The sequence below is a fragment of the Bos indicus x Bos taurus genome, chromosome 16 (genome assembly GCF_003369695.1).
Source record: "Bos indicus x Bos taurus breed Angus x Brahman F1 hybrid chromosome 16, Bos_hybrid_MaternalHap_v2.0, whole genome shotgun sequence".
Classification (NCBI taxonomy): Eukaryota; Metazoa; Chordata; class Mammalia; order Artiodactyla; family Bovidae; genus Bos; species Bos indicus x Bos taurus.
This window is the reverse complement of record NC_040091.1, coordinates 59,473,225-59,494,875: the sequence shown is the minus strand read 5'-3', so window position 1 is coordinate 59,494,875 and position 21,651 is coordinate 59,473,225. Positions and strand designations below refer to the sequence as shown.

Here is a 21,651-nt window from a genome sequence, read left to right as displayed (position 1 = left end):
AATAAGGTAAAGTAATCCATGGTGTGTATTACCTACAAATCAAAGAAAGGAAAATGGAATAAAACTCTTAAAATATTAAAAGCCAGTGACATTTTTTGACCATTAGGCATTTTTGAGATCAGTGCCAAAGACTTTTATACATTTAACCACGTAAAATTCTACCAAAGAGGCAGGGAAAACACCCTCATTAAAACTTTGGACTTTGTCAAAATATCTTTGTAGAAATGTGAATAAAAAGCTACTGTTTTTGAAAATATTTGTACATAGATTAGCAAAAATTTCTAAAACTAATATAAAATTAAAGAACTATATTCTTCTAAGGGATCAAGATAGGTTGAAAACTCCAGAAACATTAAAGAGGATCAGATAAAATCTGAAGGTCCTTGCAAGTTTAGGCGTGCTTCAAACATTGCTGTGATGAGGGCACTGCTATCAAGGCCTGGTAATGTTATGCACCTCTTTCACAGCTTAGGAGATAGGAGAGGTTATTCACAAGGTAATGACATCACACAGTCCTTGGTATTAAAGAGATGTTAAGTTCCACAAAGGAAGGGTCGAAGTCCACTCTGATCCCTGCTCTACATCTATCACCAAGAACAGCGCTAAGCAAACACTGGATAGCCAGCGGAACACTGGGAGAAGGTAGGGAGTTGTATACAAAAAATGACACACGAATAAAATTGCTGGAACAATGGGAAGAGCCAGAAAGGGATAATTTAATTAATGAAGTCAACCAGTTAAGTATTAAATATTAAGTGCCCACTTTTATTTGAGATGCTAAGCACAGAGCCCTGGACCAAGAAAAACTAAGGGTTTATTACACACTGCTGAGGGAGAGAGATTAATGAAAACAAAATAGTGCTTGTCAGAGGATAGGGGATGGAAAGAGTACAATTTATATTCTTTATTACAGATGGATATAAGGAAAGCTTTTCTATTCTCACAAAAGGAAAAGAAAAAAAAAGCCCACCAGGCTCCTCTATCCATGGACTTTTCCAGGCAAGAATACTAGAGCAGGTTGGCATTCCTTTCTCCGGGGAATCTTCCCAACCCGGGGATCAAACCCTGCATTGCAGGCAGATTCTTTACTATCTTGAGACATCAGAGAAGCCCAACATAAAGACAGATTTTCTCTTCTCAAAAAAGGGAAAAAAAGAGAGCGGGGTGAGAGGGGGCTATCTTGAAAATCTAACATACAAAACTGCAAATTAAGTTGGGGGGTGTCTCTATAAGAGACAGAGTTAGGCCATCTTACTTTTCTCTGTAACATTCTGCTTCTACTTGATAGGAAGCAGTGTATAGAACTGCAACAACTTCCTTATTTCCATAGTTTTAAAAACATATGCTTTCCTTCCCAGAAAACATCCTAAGCTGGTTGAGCTACTGCATCTTCCCAAAGTTACATAAATAAAGTAGAAATGAGGCTAGAAAACGCACATGAAAGAATATTTATCATGTTTCATACAACAACTAAATTATTTTTGCACAATGCTCTTTTGCCCTCTCTCCAGCAAAGCAAAACTTCCCATGCCAAATTCTCTAATAAGCCCCTTAAGACTGTTCTCCAATGACAAGAACAAATGAGTGCTGTTAATGATTTTCAGATTTAAAGCAATAATTCTCATATAAAACAATTTTTTCCTTGAAATTTGCCAAACTATTTCTCTCCAGAAAAACTGCATCCTTAGCCTAAGAACTTTTCACTATATCGTCCAGGCTGACTAATTTTTACCTTGAATGCAAACCAACAGAAGAGACAACTTTTCAACAGATGATGAGTTGAAAGCCAAGAAAACATTTTCTACTTTTTATAATTTAATCCACATTGAATTATAAATAAATCTGGCAGTATCAAAGTAAGAGTTTTGTCAGTATATAAGCCTTCATTTTCTGTTTTAAATTTCACAGAGAATGATGGTTGGTTCAGTTCATAATTCATAACATTAATAACACCGTTAGTTTGGATAATGCCTCTTATGTTAAGAGTAGGTGATTAACCTTTACCTTTTCTCTGTACAGTACAGATTCTTTTGGTTGACATATCTGTTCCAAAAGAACCTTCGCAGACACTAAAGGACAAGGGGTGGTTATTCAGTCACTGAGTTCTGTCTGACTCTTTGCAACCCCATGGACTGTAGCCAGCCAGGCTCCTCTATCCATGGGATTTCCCAGGCAGGAATACTGGCATACACTGCCATTTCCTTCTCCAGGGGATCTTCCCGACCCAGGGATCCAACCCTGGTCGTCCACTTGGCAGGTGGATTCTTTACCATGGAGTCATCTGGATAAAGGATACCATTATGCAAATTCTGTACACTTGAGGAGGGATAGTTAACTAGAAGCTCCTAATATGCACAATGAGTATTATCTCTCAAATGTCTTCAGGACAAGTTATCTCCTATCAAATGTACAGCATCTTGTAAATATTGTCATTTTTGGCATCTATCTGCACTAGGCCTAGTTTAATATGAGTGGGGAAAAAATTCTGAAGAAAAGTTAAATTTAAAAACCATGATCCTAATTCATTTTTAATAAGGACAAAATATGAAAAATGTAAATATTAACAGGATATAAACTATTGTAAAATCTTCATTCTTCAACATACTTTAGTACTGAAGATTAGGAATGAGAAAATAAACCAGCTGCATATGATATAAATAAATCAAGCAGTCAAAAAGTTGTATAAAGTTGAAATGCTTCACATTTTCTTAGGAAAAGCATGTTTGTTTTGATAGATGGGATGAATACATTTAATCTCAAAGTGTGCTATAAAATGAAACTGTCACTGCATTAAAAAGGTGATTTTCATGCTGGAAATGAGCTTAACTGCATCACAAGAACTTGTCTGACAAATATTTCACTGTTTCATTTTCCTGTCCCAAGTCTACCAAATGTTTGTGCCAAATGTTCCACAATCATCTCACAATCTCAGATGCTTCTTCACAGACTGGTATAGGGATGAATAATTACATGGAGAATCCAATGTATAAAATTATGTAGATGCTAAAGTGTATGTTTCGTGTACAGAATACATAATATTCTTAGCAAGAATACACAGAATACTTCTGTACAGAATACAGAATATTCCTGGCAAGAATACACAGAAGAACTATACAAAAAAGATCTTCATGATTCAGACAACCATGATGGTGTGATCACTCACCTAGAAACAGACATTCTGGAATGCAAAGTCAAGTGGGCCTTAGGAAGCATCACTATGAACAAAGCTAGTGGAGGTGATGGAATTCCAGCTGAGCTATTTCAAATCCTAAAAGATGATGCTGTGAAAGTGCTGCACTCAACATGCCAGCAAATTTAGAAAACTCAGCAGGGGCCAAGGGAATGGAAAAGGTCAGTTTTCATTCCAATCCCAAAGAAAGGCAATGCCAAAGAATGCTCAAACTACCACACAATTGCACTCATCTCATACGCTAGCAAAGTAATGTTCAAAATTCTCCAAGCCAGGCTACAACAGTCTGTGAACTGTTAACTTCCATATGTTCAAGCTGGAATTAGAAAAGGCAGAGGAACCAGAGATCAAATCGCCAACATCCACTGGATCATCGAAAAAGCAAGAGAGTTCCAGAAAACCATCTACTTCTCTTTTATTGATTACACCAAAGCCTTTGACTGTGTGGATCACAACAAACTGAAAAATTCTTCAAGAGATGGGAGTACCAGACCACCAGGCCTGCCTCCCGAGAAATCTGTATGCAGGTCAGGAAGCAACAGTTAGAACTGGACATGGAACAACAGACTGGTTCCAAATCAGGAAAGGAGTATGTCAAGGCTGTATATTGTCACCCTGCTTATTTAACTTATATGCAGAGTACATCTTGAGAAACACTGGACTGGATGAAGCACAAGCTGGAATCAAGACTGCTGGGAGAAACATCAATAACCTCAGATATGCACATGATACCACCCTTACAGCAGAAAGCAAATAAGAACTTAAGAGCCTCTTGATGAAACTGGAAGAGGAGAGTGAAAAGTTGGTTTAAAACTCAACATTCAGAAAACTAAGATCATGGCATCCACTTCCATCACTTCGTGGAAAATAGATGGAGAAACAACGGAAACAGTGACAAACTTTATTTTTTGGGGTTCCAAAATCACTGCAGATGGGGGCTGCAGCCATGAAATTAAGAAAAGCTATGACCAACCTAAACAACATATTAAAAAGCAGAGACATTACTTTGCCGACAAAGTTTTCCAGTAGTCATGTATAGATGTGAGGTTGGACTATAAAGGAAGGTGAGCACTGAAGAACTGATGCTTTTGAACTGTGTAGTGTTGAAGAAGACTCTGGAGAGAGTCCTTGGACTGCAACAAGATCCAACCAGTCCATCCTAAAGGAAATCAGTCCTGAATATTCACTGGAAGGACTGATGCTGAAGGTGAAACTCCAATACTTTGGCCACCTGATGCAAAGAGCTGACTCATTGGAAAAGACCCTGATGCTGGGAAAGATTGAAGGCAGGAGGAGAAGTGGACGACAGAGGATGAGATGGTTGGATGGCATCACCAACTCCATGGATCTGAGTTTGAGCAAGCTTTGAGAGTTGGTGATGGACAGGGAAGCCTGGTATGCTGCAGTCCATGGAGTCTCAAAGAGTCGGACATGACTGAGCAACTGAATTGAACTAGACTGAAAGTGTATGTTTTCTATTTTTAGCATAAGTTTTTGCCATTCCCCTTCACCCTTTGGCTTCTAATGGGGTTTTTCCAGTGGTTCAGGTGGTAAACAATCTGCCTGCAATGCAGGAGACCCAGGTCCAATCCCCAGGTCCAGAAGATCTCCTTGAGGAGGGCATTGCAGCCTACTCCAGTATTCTTGCCTGGAGAATTCCACAGACAGAGGAGCCTGGTGGCTACAGTCCATATAGTTGTGAAGAGCCGGACACGACTAAGCAACTAACACTTTCACTTTGGCTTCTAATTCTTGATAACCCTCACAAACATGCATCTTGCTTAACAGAGGGTCGCAAAGAGTCGGACACGACTGAGCAACTGAACTGAACTAAACTAACAGATGGTATGAGAAGTAGGGGAGGAGGAGAAATTCAGTAAAGCCAAAAACAAAGAACAGAAAACCCGCCAAGTGTTGAGGGTGGTGAAGCAGTGTAGATAATGCAACACTGTGATCACTAGGTCACTAAGCTAGGAGATAAGATGGGGATCAGGTATAGAAAAAGGGGGAAAATGATGAATATACTTCTGAACATGCTAAATTAAGAGTTACCAATAGATATCTCATTCAATCAGTATCTGAGTACCTAAAATGTTACTAGGCCACAAGAATTAGGAATTACTAGGCCACAAAGCCAATTGAATATATAGGTCCAATCTGAGATTTGGCAGTCATCAGGTGATATATGGGAAAAAGCTGAATGAGACCATTTTAAGTGTGTGTATGAAATAAATGGAAAGGACTGAGACCTTTAAAAGAACAGATTTGAGAGAAAGGCAGAGAAAGAGGAGTCAAAAAAACAAAAGCCATAAATTAGAAGGTAAATCAAGAGAGACTGGTGCTACTGGTGGAGAATTGCAGTAAGGAAGATTCTGGGTCATGAGAATATATAAAGTGAAAAGTAACTGAAAAGAGGAGTTAATGCAGACCAAATTGAAGACACAGGAAAGATTATGGTTTTATTATTTTCTCCAAACTAACTTCTATACGTCAGTGTTTTCTTCATTTGCCTTAACCCACAGGAAAAAATACTCCATTTCAGGTATCAGAGTTGGGAGAAAACAGGTATATTTTCTAAAGGAAAACTTGTCCAGATTCCACTATTTCAATGATTTCCCACCACACCCTCATAGGTATATAAGAGTGTGCTTAAGTGCACAGGCACAGACAAGTTCAAACCCTCTACTGAAGTTTCTATGTGGATAAATATAAAACAAAGACCCCTGAACTAGACATCACAGCACAAGGATTTATGTTATTTTGTCCTCTTTAATAGAAAATAATCTTAGTCTCCTTTGCTAAAAAAAAAAAATTATGAAATTTGCAAAACATATTTATTTCAATGAGAAAAAACACAATTGTGGAATCAGTAAATTTTAGAATAAGAGTTTAGCAGCTATAATTGGAAGGATGTTAGGTCAGAACCTCAGAACTGTCATTAACTAGGTTTTAGGATTCTGAATCAGCTCTTCTACCTTTCTGGACTTTGGTTTTCTCAAGTGTAGTATAAGTGATTTATATAGAAGAGATCACTGTCATCCCACCCAGCCTCAAGAAAAACATGTGTGCTACTTCTAGGTAAAGAAAACAAGGCTTAAAGAAGACAATTCAATGACTTGAAAAATGAATATCATAGAGCCATTTTGGAATTTACAGTTCCCAATTCTCAGTCTGCAATTTGGGAGACCTGGGTTCAATCTCTAGGTTGGGAAGATTCCCTGGAGAAGGGAACGGCGACCCACTCCAGTATCCTTGCTTAGAGAACTTCATGAACAGAGCCTGGCAGACTATAGTTCATGAGGTCACAAAGAGTTGGACACAACTGAGTGACGTGAATTCAAAAAATTCTGTCTAATGTTCTTTATGTTATGAAAAGTTATGTTTTTATGGAGTATGAAGATATTGATGACTTTAAAAAGTCCTCTATTCTTCCTTTCCCCACTTTTAAGAATGTCAAAGCCAAGGTAATGGTAGAAAGTAGAGCGTATGCAGAATGCCTTTCCTAATATCAGCTTAGAGCCTGAGTTATGTTTACTATGGCCCTGAACCATGTATCAAAGAAACAGACAAACAGTACGTGGCCACTGCACAATGCACAGGAGTGCTCTGCCTTCAACACAGGATGTGCAACATTTCCTATTCCCACTGGACTCTGAGAATGTCCCACAATGATATGATGAGTTGAGATCTCTGACAAACTAAGGTGATGCTCTAGAGCAGCTGAAGGACAGTGCGTCAGCTGTCTCTGCCCTGCTTTGAGTTCTGGTACTATACTGGTACTTTGTGTTCAGTGGTACTATAAAGACTTCAAAGATGACACTGTAGAGTCTCCTAAACAAGGAACAGGTTTTTCCATGATTTTCAGAAACAGTTATGATAAAATCCAGTATGAGTAGTTACATAAAAGACAGAGTGGAAATAGGAGGTAAAAGGGGATACGGGGAAAAAACAAATGTTATCTTTTGATTACTCTCTACATAGGATCAAGTCAATTTATTTTAATGCATATACTAGGTATACATAATATAATGCATATACTAGGTATACATAATATATTTTCTGTATTTAAATTCACATATACATTAAAAAGGTATAGTTTCAGTCATTTTTTTATTCAAACACCTAATAAACAATTACTATTCATATTTTGGTGAATATCTTACGTTATTGGTTTAATGCTTCTTGGAATTCATCAACACTGTAAAATATACAATAAAGAGATACACACTATGTGTAATAATATGTAAAATACAGATTTGTCTCAGCACTGAGCTAAATTTCCACAGCTAAACAGCTAATTTCTTCCAGAAAAACAATAACACCTTCATTGAGACTGTTTTTCATAATTCACTGTTAAAATACCTGCCAACAATATAAACTAAGAACTCATGATGTTGACAATAAATTCATTGTATCTTTTGATCAATTTCTTAAGTAAATGTTAAATATTTTCACAGCATTAAACTTCACTGCAAACTACTAGTTCATTCTTTTAAAGCATTACTAAAATAGGAAAAATGTATGGCTTTACCATATGCTTCATTTCTAAGAAAAAATGAAAATACATTCCAGGTAGTAAGGTAACACATTCCTCTAGACAATTTTTTCAACTTAAGAATCCTTTAATTTCTTTAAAGGACACACAAACTTTTAAAATACATTGAATTTTTTATAAACTATTGATTAAAGCAAAGCAACAACTAGGCATAATGAATATACAGTGACATAACTCACCTAAATAGGGAATGCAGGGTGTCATCTTTAAGCTACTTATATAGTCTCTGAGTCTTTTGTAATTATCTTCTTTACTCATTACATATTCTAGTTTTTCAAAGGTAGTTTTGTCTTTTCGACTTAATAACTATAAGACAAACAGAAAAGCCCAAGTTATTTCTGTATCCAATTTTATTAAAGACTTAAAAGTTAGAATTACTATAAATTTGAATTTTAATTTCAAAGTTTTATTTTCTTTAATTATATTTTGGTAGTATGTAAATAAAACAAAATCAGACATGTTTATTAATATAATAAACCCATATTCATTATTTATAAAATACAATATACTTTGTATGTACGTAAAATAATTAACTTACTAAGTAGTAAATTATAATACATTATTTCTCATCTTTACTATTTTAAATGGTTAAACAATTTTTATTATTCATTTTCCTAATTTAAAATAATTATATATTCATATTCACCTCAAAGGCCCAAATATTTTCATGACTTGTCCTGTCCCCTCAAAGATAGTTAATTATGTAAATAAGCATTAGGAAATAAATACTGAATTTCATAATTTAAGTAATAATTTTTCTTGATGACTCTAACCATACCTAGTTCTTCTAGTACTATAAAACTACAATTTACATGTTTGGATTTCTGACATTTTTTTCCTTGATCCCTTTGATCAGTGCTGTATTATATACAGTTGAACAATCAACTGCAGCTGTTTTAGGAGGCTTGAGGAGTAGATCTGTAGTGCGTGCCCTTTGAGAAAAATGGAGATATCAAGGGGAATAAAAGAAAAGCAAGGACAGTCATCCGAAATAATATTAACTAAAAGATTCAGAAAATACATGTTTTTAAGTATTTCAAAGACTTTGGAAAAAAAAATCTCTTCTTTAAATATGTGAAGTTACTATTTCATTATGTTGTAATTTCACTTTATGTCATAAAATATTTGTTATTTTATAGCAGGCAAAACACTTCCACCTATAAAATTCTCATCTAATTCTCCTACGAGGTTAAGAGAAAAGTCAAGAGGACTAATTTAAAGATGAGGTGACTGAGACCCCAAGGAGAAGCAGAACACACCAACACTCGTCAGTCATCATTCACGAAGACTAGGTCCTGCTTTTATGGGTCTCAGTCTGGTCCTGGAGACAGAGTATTCTAACATCTAATCCACTACTCTTTTTAATATTACAAGTAATATAGTTGGGATTGATGCTGTAATCTATTTTTACAGGCTCCAAGATAACAGATTATCTTTAGATAATCTCTAAAACAAAAACAAAAACAAAAAAACTGTCTAACCAGCATCCCTGAATGTTTTAGATGGGTTTTCCTGCAAACACTGGTTTCACGACTTTCTGTGGCCCAATTTCAATACACTTGATTAGAACTTTCAAGATTTGGTGCAACTCTCCACTTCGATCTATAAATCCAAACATTCTTTTCTCTCCCACATAACAAAGTATTTGAATATGCAAAATATACTGCATGACATAGCAAGGATAACAAGAAATCTTTTTTTTTTTCCCCAAAGTCAATCATTCCAGAACTCTGGTACAATATCTGGAGAAACAAATTATTTGGAACTCATAGCTGATTTTGACATATCTGAAACACAAAACTGAAGAAGCATGGAGTCTGATATGTATAAAAATAATACATTTTGCAATTTTCATAACAAATCAATAGTCAGAATGAAAGGATTCAATTTGGGGTGGGATAGCAGAGACTTGTTTTCAGAGGACTATTTTTAAAAGCTGTGGTAAAATATACATAATATTTACCATTTTAACCAGTGTTAAGTGTATAGTTTAGTGGCAGTAAGTTCATTCACATTATCCATCAATCATTGCAATTATCCATGGCTAGTACTCTTTCCATCTTCCCTGAAATTCTGTAACCATTAAACAGAACTCCTCATTTCTTGCTCCTCTCAGCCCTGGGAACCACCTTTTACTCTGTCTGAATGATTGACTACTCTTGGCACCTCATATAAATGGAATCATTCACTATTTGTCTTACTGTGTCTAGCTTATTTCACTGAGCATATCATCATCAAGGTTTATCCAAGGTGCAGCTTGTGTCAGAATTTCAGTCCTTTTTAAGGATGTATAATACTTCATTGTATGTTTACACCACATTTTGTACATTCATCCATCTGTTCGTGAACATTTGGATAGTTCATACCTATTGGTTATTGTTAATAATGATGCTTTTTTATACACTGGTATAAAAATGCCTGTTTGAGTCCCAATCTTATGATTCTTTTGGGTATATACTCAGAAGTGGAGTTGATAGATAAATGGTAACTCAATGTAATTCTAATTTTTTGAGGATATATCTTATTATTTCTAATCTTTTTTGACTATGCTAAAATTTTTATGTTGAGTAGAAACAGTGAAAATGAGCATACTTTTGCTTGATGTTAAAAATAATGTTTCTAATATTTCCCCCATTTGTGATGTTGTTTTTTGGTACATTCCTTGTATTTGAGGGCACCAGGATTTTCCACCATACTACCCTTTCACTGTTCATTATTTCTTTCCTTTTACTTAGGTTAGATTCCTCATCTATCACAACTTTTATATTTACCTACTTTATCTCTTGTACTATCCTTGACCCCTCTGTGGTACAAACACGCCTAAAAAAATTCCAACTGGTTAAATACAATTAATTCTCAGCACTTCTTCATGGTAACGCTGAACACTAAGTTTCACTCTAAGTTCATGACCAAAAATCTCAAGTGGACCTTCCTAAGACCTACTGCTAAGTCGCTTCAGTCATGTCTGACTCTGTGCGACCCCCGACACGGCAGCCCGCCAGGCTCCCCCGTCCCTGGGATTCTCCAGGCAAGTACACTGGAGTGGGTTGCCATTTCCTTCTCCAATGCATGAAAGTGAAAAGTGAAAGTGAAGTCGCTCAGTCATGTCTGACTTTTAGCGACCCCATGGACTGCAGCCCACCAGGCTCCTCCGTCCATGGAGGCAAGAGTACTGGAGTGGGGTGCCATTGCCTTCTCCACCTAAGACCTACATGTTTCCCTAATTAATTCACTCTCACAGTCCCCTTGATGACTTTCATCCTTTCCTTTCTCTTCAAACCTCCAATACCTCTCCCACTGTCAATTAATGACCTTGCTTCTTATGTCTTATGAAACAGAATTCTGCAGAATCCCACCACCAAATCTACCAACATACCTGTGTTTGTAACCAAATGCACCCCCTTCTCTCCTGTTAAAACGGAGACACTGTTCCTGCCCCACTGGAGTACTGGACCTTATCTCCTCTGGGCTAATCTATGGTATCACAGCCTTGACTTCTTGTTCACCTCCTCATTTTATTAGATCACTGTACTACCACTCAAGCATACTGTCACGGATCTCATCTTTAAAATCAAAGCAAAACACCACAAATCTTTAATCTCACATTTCTTCTAGTTACCGCTGGCCCTCACCTCAGTACTTCACAACAAAATTCCTCAAAGGCATTCTCTATTCTTACTGTCCCATTTTTTCCTTCACTATTCTCTCAAATCTAATCATTCCAACATCTTTGACAAGGTCATCAATCCTTTTCAATTGCCAGGTCCAACTGCAACTGGGTCTAATCACTTATCAGAAATTCTTACCACATATCACAGAAAAGCATGAGGGAAGTATTTTACATTTCATTTACTCGGTTTTATTTTTCTACAGAGCATTCATCATTATTTATGATATATCATTTATATATTTACAGCTTATCTTTTCCCAGTAGAATGTTAGCTCTATATGAACAGGACTTTGTCTATATCATCCACTATGCACGTCAAACAATTAGTACCTAGCAAAACTGCGGAATATTTTCAAGTTTAACATGAACACCAAAAATTTTATTCAGATTAATAATGGAGCTGTTACTAAATTTAAACAAAACTATTTTTGATGCAAGACATGAGACAGAGACAATGAAAATAACTTCAAGGAAACAAAATTAACTTGAGGGAAATGTATCTCATTTCTAAACCACAATATAAACCAGAGTACAATTTCTTTTCCCTAAAACTTCAAAGATGGAATTCATGACTATATATTTATAATCACTTCCATTCCCTCATTAAATTAAAGTTTTAATAAAAGAGAATTAGGTCATCATTATTAAAAATAATTTTTAGAGTAGGAAAACTGTTCACTCAGGTGTTTCTAAAATACAAATGAAATATAAACAAGATCATAAGCTCTTCCATACTAATGTTTTTCCAGTATGAGAAACATCTGTCTCTTCAGACACTATGAAAAGTGAGAACAGCAGGCTAATTAAACACAAAGTTATATTTTAGTAAGTAAAAAACTGTGATAAAGTTAGTCAAGTCTTTATTCCAGGACAGTAAGAACACACTAACCCTCTGCACAAAATGTAGTAAACAAAACCATTCCTCTTTAACATTAAAGAACAGTATTAATATGAACAGATTTAACTGAATCTAAAGTTTCAGTTCTATAAAACCTAAATGAAAAATACCCAGCAAGCTTGAGGCCAGTATCACATTGATCAACCATAAAAATACACAAATGTGCAAAAGTAAAACCTCACACTCTGACCCTGTTAAACAGAACCAAGTATGATTAGCATAATATCACAATGTGCAGAAACACTGCCTACTTCCCTGTTAGCTATCAGATTTTCCTTTATTCCTAAGGAAAAAACCCAAGAGTTTACTGAGTAAAAATATTGTAATGGAAATCTGAATCAGTAAATTTGGGGGGCAACTTACAATTTATATCTTTCTCAAATTTTCCAAAAGCATAATCTTTACATGATTAATGCAATTTATTTTCACATTTACAGTTTCCCATCAGTAAACTTGAAATTCTATATTGTCAAAGATGTTTTAAAAAGTTCTACAAGGATGATTTCCTAAAGAGCAGAAACCAAGCACCAAGTTGGTTTTAGCTCAAAATACTTAACAAGCCTCATGAAATACTTATTTAAGGGGAGAGGAAAAAATGTAGGTTTCAAAGAACAGAGTACAAACTAATTAAAAAATCCTTATCTATTATCATAATATTAACTTTACTAAGAACTACAAAAGGAACTAAAACATCTTCACTTCCAACAGGCAGTCTAACCTATCATTAACTAAGGAAGATTACTCACCGCCCATGTTTTAGTCAACCTGAAAATTGGGGCACTCTGTAAGCCAGAAACCACCGCCATAAGTGCATGAAGGTTATTCAGCTCATACAACTTCTGGAAGATTTAGAAAAAGGGGGAGGAGAGATGAAAAATAAATAGCATGAATACAAGACAACTTGAAGACAAATACAGTTTAGGCAACTGGTGGTTCTTATAGCATACTTATTACCCTCATTGTTGAGATTTGTTTTTGGGGTATCCACTGTGTTTACAGTAAGCTGATTTTTGGCCCACACAGAACTCCCTCCTAGCTCTGGGAATACATCTACCTCCAGTTGTCTAACACATTAAGAAAACCAAAGTTATGGCTCAGTATCAAAGTTATCTGGTATGCATCCTTGTTTCTAGTAGGCAGTTTCCTTTCTTATACTGAACTATTACTAGTTCTGCCTTATGATCCAAGTTCAAAGAAAGGCCCGCACCCAGGATCTTGATTTGTGTCCTACTCAGGTGCCCCTGCCTCCTAGGAGAAGGCAATGGCATCCCACTGCAGTACTCTTGCCTGGAAAATCCCATGGATAGAGGAGCCTGGTAGGCTGCAGTCCATGGGGTCGCTAAGAGTTGGACACGACTGAGGGACTTCCCTTTCACTTTTCACTTTCATGCATTGGAGAAGGAAATGGCAACCCACTCCATTGTTCTTGCCTGGAGAATCCCAGGGACGGGGGAGCCTGGTGGGCTTCCGTCTATGGGGTCGCACAGAGTCGGACATGACTGAAGCGACTTCGCAGCAGCAGTAGCAGCAGGCTCACTAACGGGAGAAGGAAATGGCAACCTGCTCCAGTATTCTTGCCTGGAGAATCCTATGGACAGAGGAGCCTGGAGGGCTGCTGTCCTTAGGGTCGCACAGAGTTGGACACAACTGAAGCGACTTAGCAGCAGCAGCAGCAGCAGAAGGACCCCTAACATTCCAGGGCTAGGGTTCAAGCTTGCTTTTCACAGCCCTCCTCAATTTCTGGCTTCCTCCCACCTGAATCCCCATCCCTTTTTTCCTTGTTCATGCTGGGACATCTACCTGCTTCCCAACACTAGACGTTGCTTTTTCTAGCCTCCATGCAGAAGGATCCCATATGATGCTGTGCATGCATGCTAATGCTAGGTTCCATCACTTTACCAAGAGATCATCTACTTTTGTCAAATTATTGCTAATTACTCAGATTTCTCCAAACTATCAGATGTTTACACCTCAAAGGTCTTAGCATGTAAAACTGTCCTTAATTATTAAGAAACTCCAAGACAAAAATTGCCTGTTTTGAATATGAGAACCAAGGAAAGGCAAGGGGTTCTATTCTTTTGATGAACTCTAATACCACCTTAATTCTGGTCTGAAAGAACTCCTATAAAATTTCAAGAAATATGAACTCAAGTTTAAAAAAATAAAAAAGGGAAAGGGAAAAACACAAGGACTCTTTCTGCCATCTTTCTGTGCCACCATAATGGGGTGCATGAATGTCTTGGCTGATGCTCTCTAGAGTATCAACAATGCCGAAAAGAGAGGCAAAAGCCAGGTGCTTATTAGGCTGTGCTCCAAAGTCATCATCAGGTTTCTAACTGTGATGATGAAGCATGCTTACATTAGTGCATTTGAAATCACTGATGATCACAGGGCTGAGAAAATTGTTGTGAACCTCACAGGCAGGCTCAGTAAGTGTGGAGGGATGGGCCCCATATTTGATGTGTGACTCAAGATCTATTACTAGAAAAATGGCAGAACAACCTGCTCCCATCCCATCAGTTTGGTTTTATTGCACTGACAACCTCAGCTGTCATCATGGACCAGGAAGCAGCAAGACAAAAACACATAGGAGAGAAAATCCTTGGATTCTTTTTCTTTTTCTAGGGATGTAGATTCATAAAAACTAGGGATGCAAATTCATACAAACAAAATGCCTCAGAGGAAAAATAAGAAAAAGAAAATGAAACAAGAATTCACAAATGGAGAACAACATCAGGTACTGGCTGATGAAAGCTATTGGTCTTACTGTCATTTCTTTGAAGGTAATTTGTCTTCTCTCTCTATATTTCTAGTATTTTAACCTGCAGCTGAGCACCAAGAGATTCACACAAGAATGCTGTATAAGTAGTGGTATTGATAACAGCAAAAATCCAGAAACTCCTTCCTAAGTCTCTAGCTTGTCTACTGGCCCTACGGACTCAAATTTGCCAGCCTCTCCCCAACTCAATCACATGAGATAATTTCTTAAACCTTTTTATATATGTTATACATTTACATGTGTGGGTGTTTTCTGACTCTATAGAACCTAACTGAAACATCTACTAAAAGAAGAGAAAGACTTGCCTGTTTTATAAGAAACAAAATAGAAGGCAGAGTCCCCAGTGGGATTGAAGACACAGTAATGGACAAAAAAATTATGAATTTAGAGCTTGGGGTAAAAGTAAGCACTATCAGAAATAACTCAAAGTATGAGTCTGAACAGGAATTAAATGATTATTTGATGAGAATAATGACAGGTTTAATGGATGTGGTGGTTTTGAGTGGAACATTCATAAAAAAAAGAAAAAAACTAACAAAAACACCAGAAAACAATAATGAAAATTCAGGATCTATGGAGAAAAGACATGGATTCTACTAGCTAAAATCCAATCTTTAACATATCACAAAGAATGTTTTTTAAAATTTTATGACACTTCTGAAAAAATAACAACTTTTAAGAAGGCTAGCTCTGCCACCTAGTGCCACAGAATGCTGGAATACAACTGCTCCCAGATGCTCAAGGAAGCCATGGAACAGTTAGGACTTACAATGATTACAATACTTTACAACTGTAAAAATCATATCCTCAATTTATCCCATCTTCCTTCATTCACAGGTGAGATAAGTTATGTATTTATTATTAGAATAATGAATGTGGCTACCATTATACCTCTTTTCAGTCAACTTGACATAAATCTGGAGTTGTTACAAATTTTAGCAAAATTCTGTAACCTCTTGTGGAATGTCCTATTCCATCTTCCTCTGTAAATTTTAACTGTCTTTGAAATCCATGTTCTATTTCTCCTGCTGCATCTATTATCTATGTTACTCAATGTATTTGGTTAACACCCTCATTTATACTGTTCTTTTAAAATTAAGTCTTATTCTCCACATGGTTGGCAGAATAATCTATATGAAAGACAAATAACTGATATGTATTTCTCTACTTAATCCTGCAAGGCTTTTTTAGTCACCTGCAGAATATACCAAAATATTTTATAAATATTAAACTTCATCATAATCTGACCTCTGCCCAAATACAAATCAGCTTCTCTGAGAAAGAGAGGGAAAGTATAAAAGAAAGGGGAGGAAGATAGGAGGAACAGAAGAAAAGGCAAAGGCAACAGACATGCAATTTAAAAAATTAACTTAGGTTAATCAGTAGGCCTTATTTTCCAGCGTCAATAAATAGTGACTATAGTCACACAGGCAAATACTTACTCACAAGCATTCGTAAATGACTGAATTAAAAACAGAAGCACAAGTTTATCTTACCTTAGCAGTTTTAATATAGTGGCTCAAAACTTCTGCTCTAATTTTTAATGTTTGAGCATGAAGAATCTCTCTAACAACCCAAAAGCTTACCTGCAAATAAAAAATAAAAATAGGTGAATGGTAAGATTCTTTACTTACAGGATCAAAGAATGACAAGAGCTACTTGATGAACCACTGAGAATTGTGTAAAAATACTTTCTCTTGCCCCTGACTCACCACCAGGACATAACTCTTCAAATGCTGCACATACTTCATACACATATATAGACAGACAGATATAGACATGAGTATTTGTTTGTGTGTGAGTCCCTGTCACTAAGTCATGTCCAGCTCTCTGTGACTGTAGCCCACCAGGCTCCTTTGTCCATAGGATTTCCCAGTCAAGACTACTGGCGTGGGTTGCCACTTCCTTCTCCAGGGGATCTTGCCAATCTAGGGATCGAACCCACGTCTCTTGCATTGGCAGGCATATTCTTCACCGCTGAGCCATCAGGGAAACATATATACACATTCGTACAGACACATAAACACATCATAATGATTTTTCATCTATAAAAGCGAATGTAAAATTTGAAGGAAAAGAGAAAGCAATAAAACCAGAATGATGCAACAAGAACAGTATACAAGTGTTTTTTGCTGTATTTTATAACACTCTGGCAGAATTAGATAAGCTCTAAGATCAGACTCTGTAAAACATGCTACTTATAGAATGTTTTTCTGTGTCTGTATAATCCCATGCTGCCATTTATTTACATGGAGTAGAATCCTAAATGTCAAGAATCTCAAGTATGGTTTTCCTGATATGAATAGGATAAAATATAAAACTACTTAAAGAAAAATATATCTAAGTCATTCTAAAATCAAGATTGTATTTTTAACAATTATGTAATGCTTTCTAATTCAATGAAACCATCTTCAAGATTTCTTTTAAAAAACAATAAACATCATTCATCATAAGGCAGGATGGGTCTGTAACATTACTAAAATGCTCTGGTGAAAATAGTGTGCTTATCATATGACACAGAGCAATATGTATGTAATACACATTTTTTATATAACATATTTCAATTCATGTACTATAAAAGCAAAATCAAAGCACTATCAGTTGGTTCAAAATTATACAAATCTAAAAGTAGGATGTAGTTAGAAATCTCAGTGCAAAAATAAAGCCACTACCACCTTTTCTTCTGAGAAATATTTCAGAATTTATTTGCACTTTCATCTATAAACAGTCAAAATTTGTATATTTTAAAGTGTATATGTAAATGTAAAATGAATATATTTTACAAAGACATCTTTATATTTGTTACTATATTTGAGCTACTAATGACAATAATTATCCCTGATTCTAATAAATTTTACTTCTAAAATGTATCTAAAGTTAAGGTTATTTTAACAACAACCTTGTGCTGTCCTGTGCTTAGTCGCTCAGTCGTTTCCAACTCTTTGCAACCCCGTGGACTGCAGCCCGCCAGCCTCCTCTGTCCATGGGGATTCTCCAGGCAAGTATACTGGAGTGGGCTGCCACACCCTCCTCCCCGGGATCCACCCAACTTAGGGATTGAACCCAGGTCTCCCTGGGCATTGCAGGTGGATTCTTTACCAACTGAGCCACCAGGGAAGCCCAACAACAACCTTATTAGAAAATATTAATTATGATTCAATCTAAACTTCATGATCACTGACTTAATAAATTTAATGTCAAATTTTAAGACAAATACTATGGTAATTTAAAAACATGGCCACAAACTCTTTGTCACTCCTCACACTGAAAGTTGGGGGTATATGTCACCTCTCATCGAACCTAGACAAGCTCATGACTGCTTCAAGGAATAGAAAATTAACAAAACTGATACTGACTTCCGTGACAAGGTCATAAAAGAGCATGCAGCCCATGCCTTGATTGTTGGAACATTCTCTATGGGATTCCTAAACTACCACGTAAGAAGTCCAGCTACCCTGAGACCTCCATGACAGAAAGGCTAAGTGTAGGTGCTTCCCAATTCACAGTCCCATCTAAAGCCAATCACACCTGATAATACCACCCCAGAATGATCAACAGCAAGACACAGTTTAATGAAATTACTGGACTTAAAAGAGAAAAATCTTTAGGCTAAGAAAAGAGAAAGTGATTTTTAAGGAAAAGAAAATTTAATTATCATCAGACTTTTTAATAGCAACACTTTGCCAGAAAAAAAATGGGAGTACTACATCAAGTATTATCAAGGAAAGAAAATTTCATACAAAGGACAGGCAAACTTATCAACGTGTAAGAACTCAAGAATTATTGTTCCAATGAGCCCTTCCTGAGTAAATGCCTGGAGAACAGGCTTCAGAAAATCAAATGACTAGAGAAACACCAACATTAGAAAGACAGTGACTGTTAAATACACACATTCACAGAAATAAGAATGATAAGGGTTAAAAGAAGGAGAGTACATTATATAATGCCTATATGCCCAGACACTATATATTATTTATTATAAAAGAAATACAACATTTGCAAGAATATGTACATAACTGTTTAAAGGAGTATTATTGGCATTAGTATTGCTATTCTGAGACTGTTATTTATTTATGCAGGTTAAGGCAAATGAGTAACTTGTAGGATACTGTATCACGCCCCAAATTCATGAAAAACCAGGTTGCAGGTGTGGAAGAAAGGATATACAGATATAATATGGAAGAGATTAAGTAGAACTCTGGTCTTGAATTTGAATTAGAAGTACTAGTATGAATTTATGAAATATTTTATCTTCAAGTAGTTGGTATATATATGTGTGTGTGTATGACATATAGTTATCCTAGCTATATCTGCTAAAAAAGCCTAGAAATTATGGTCACTCTAATAGCAATGAGCATTTTTAGCACCTAGGTCCATTTCCTACTATAAGAAACCAACATTTGTTAAAGAAACGCTGATTCCAGGCAGAGAGCTGGTAATGGACAAAATGAACATGCAATGTCTTTGCAAACAAAAGCAAAGAAACTGTTCAAGATTACAAGGGTCATGAGAAAGGTCATGAAAGCCAACTTGAAGAGGCTCCTGTTGGCCAATGACAGGATAATATGAGTTTCAATAATGATAATAATGGTAATGAAAATACTGATTCACATCATGTATGTTTACATTTATGAGTTTAAAATAAAATTAAAAAATTAAAAACTACTCTGTCATTGTTAAAGGATGACAGAACACCAATTCATTATCTTCAAAACCGCTAAATAAAGTGAAAAAAAATCAAATACTTATTCTTCCTTACCTGTATGAAATGGAATCTCTAGGTATGCAAATACTAGATGAGGGGAAAATATCTCTATAAAATTATCCCCACTAAAAATATTTCTTTATATCTAATATCTAATGTATCTACTAATATCACAGAAAAGATCTGATGAAGAAACCCCATACAACCCAGACTCTTGCCAAAGGCACTCAACCCAACTAAACCTTAGGAATTAGCAGCTAATTTCCAGAGAACATAGAACATATACTACACAAAATGCAATATAGACTATGGGAGACTATGGGAGACTCTAGAGGTTCTTCCACAGGAAATAGTAAGGAAGAGAAAAGGATAAAGGGAGAAATTGCAAATTAAAAAGTTGCAAACATTTAACAAATTAAAAAAACTGGCCAGGCTAAGTTAGGGATCCATATTTATGTGATAAAAACTATAAAAATAAATACATGACAGTGAGTGCTATAAAAGTCAGGACAGTACTTATTGTTGGAGGAAGAAAGGCTGTGAACTGTGATGAAGGCACATGGAGGGGTTTCTAGGGTAGTTCCCAAACTTTCATTAAACCATATGTTTGTTTTATGGGTTCTTTTTGTATCCATGCTTTATTTTACAATAAAGAGTTTAAAATAAAAAATAAGAGAATAATACACATGACCAGAGAAATCTGAAAATGATAGAATGTCTGAAAATGAAAAAAAAAAAAAAAGTAAAATTAAAATTAGGAAGAACTGAATGAAAAAGTCCATAAAGAGAATGATCTCTGTTTTCCTTATTCACTAATATATCCCCAACATCAAGACCAATATTCAGGACATAGTAGGAACTTAGTAAATATTTAAATGAATGAAAATAAAAGTTGAGTCATTTTACATCAATTAGATTTCAAAGTTTAATGACACCAAGTGCTGATAAGGATACACAGTGATGAAAGCTCAAAGCAAACTGGTATAATCATTTTTAAAAATACATATTGTCTTATGTAGTTAAACATGGATATACTCTCTCTGACACAAATTTTGTATTTAGGAACACATTTTTCAAACAAATCACAGTGTTTTCCCGTTATTTTATGGTAATCAATTTAGTAAGTTTAAGCAGCAATTTTTTTTTTTAAGCAAAGACCGAAGTACATATTGTCTAATACAGGTAAGTATTATTTCAGAAAACTTTAGTTTGTATATTCAGTTACAATGTAAAAATATTTTATCTTATTGTGGGTCATAGCAAAAAATGTTTGAAAACCACCAATTAGAGAAACTACTGCACATGGGCACCCAAACTCTTAGAATATTCATAGCAACATTCTTCACAACAGCAAAAAATTAGGAGACACATTAGTCCACCCTCAAAATTAGTTTACCCTCAAAAGAATGATGAATTCTTTCTGATACATTCATGCAATGAAATGCTAGAAGACAGCACTGAAAATCAATGAGTAAGCACTATATGCATTATCATGGATACAGCAGAGAAATACAAGTGAAAAAAAGCCAACCACAGAAGTCTCTATATAGTCTGATGATATGTTTTACAAAGATGAAAAGCAAGATATACAATATGTTGTTTAGGGGCACAACTTTTTCTGGTAAATCTACTCATATAGGAATTATAACAAGAGTTAAAATTTTTAAAATCAAATTAAGAAAAGACAAAAGATAAAAAATTTTTTTCAGATAATAGTTACCCTTTTAGTGAGGACAGAGCAGAGAACATATAAAATGCTTCAATAGTTTTGGTAATATTCTTAGTTTAGGTGGTGAATTCACAGTTGTTTTATTATAATACTTCCTAATATACATTAGATTAACCATATGAACC

General features: G+C 35.7%; 1 protein-coding gene and 1 pseudogene across 5 annotated transcripts in view; one reads left to right on the top strand and one right to left on the bottom strand.

The window, feature by feature from the left end:
* Positions 1 to 21,651, bottom strand: part of RALGPS2 (Ral GEF with PH domain and SH3 binding motif 2) — a 162,939-nt gene that overhangs the window by 69,576 nt on the left and 71,712 nt on the right. For all 5 annotated transcript variants that reach the window (XM_027565437.1, XM_027565441.1, XM_027565440.1 and 2 more), the window contains exons 6-8: positions 16,589 to 16,678; positions 13,060 to 13,152; positions 7,925 to 8,051 (exon numbers count right to left, since the gene is read on the bottom strand). In XM_027565437.1, coding sequence (XP_027421238.1) covers positions 7,925 to 8,051; positions 13,060 to 13,152; positions 16,589 to 16,678 — 310 coding nt within the window. The remainder of the gene's footprint in view (positions 1 to 7,924; positions 8,052 to 13,059; positions 13,153 to 16,588; positions 16,679 to 21,651) is intronic.
* LOC113906802 lies at positions 13,962 to 15,061 on the top strand (annotated as a pseudogene).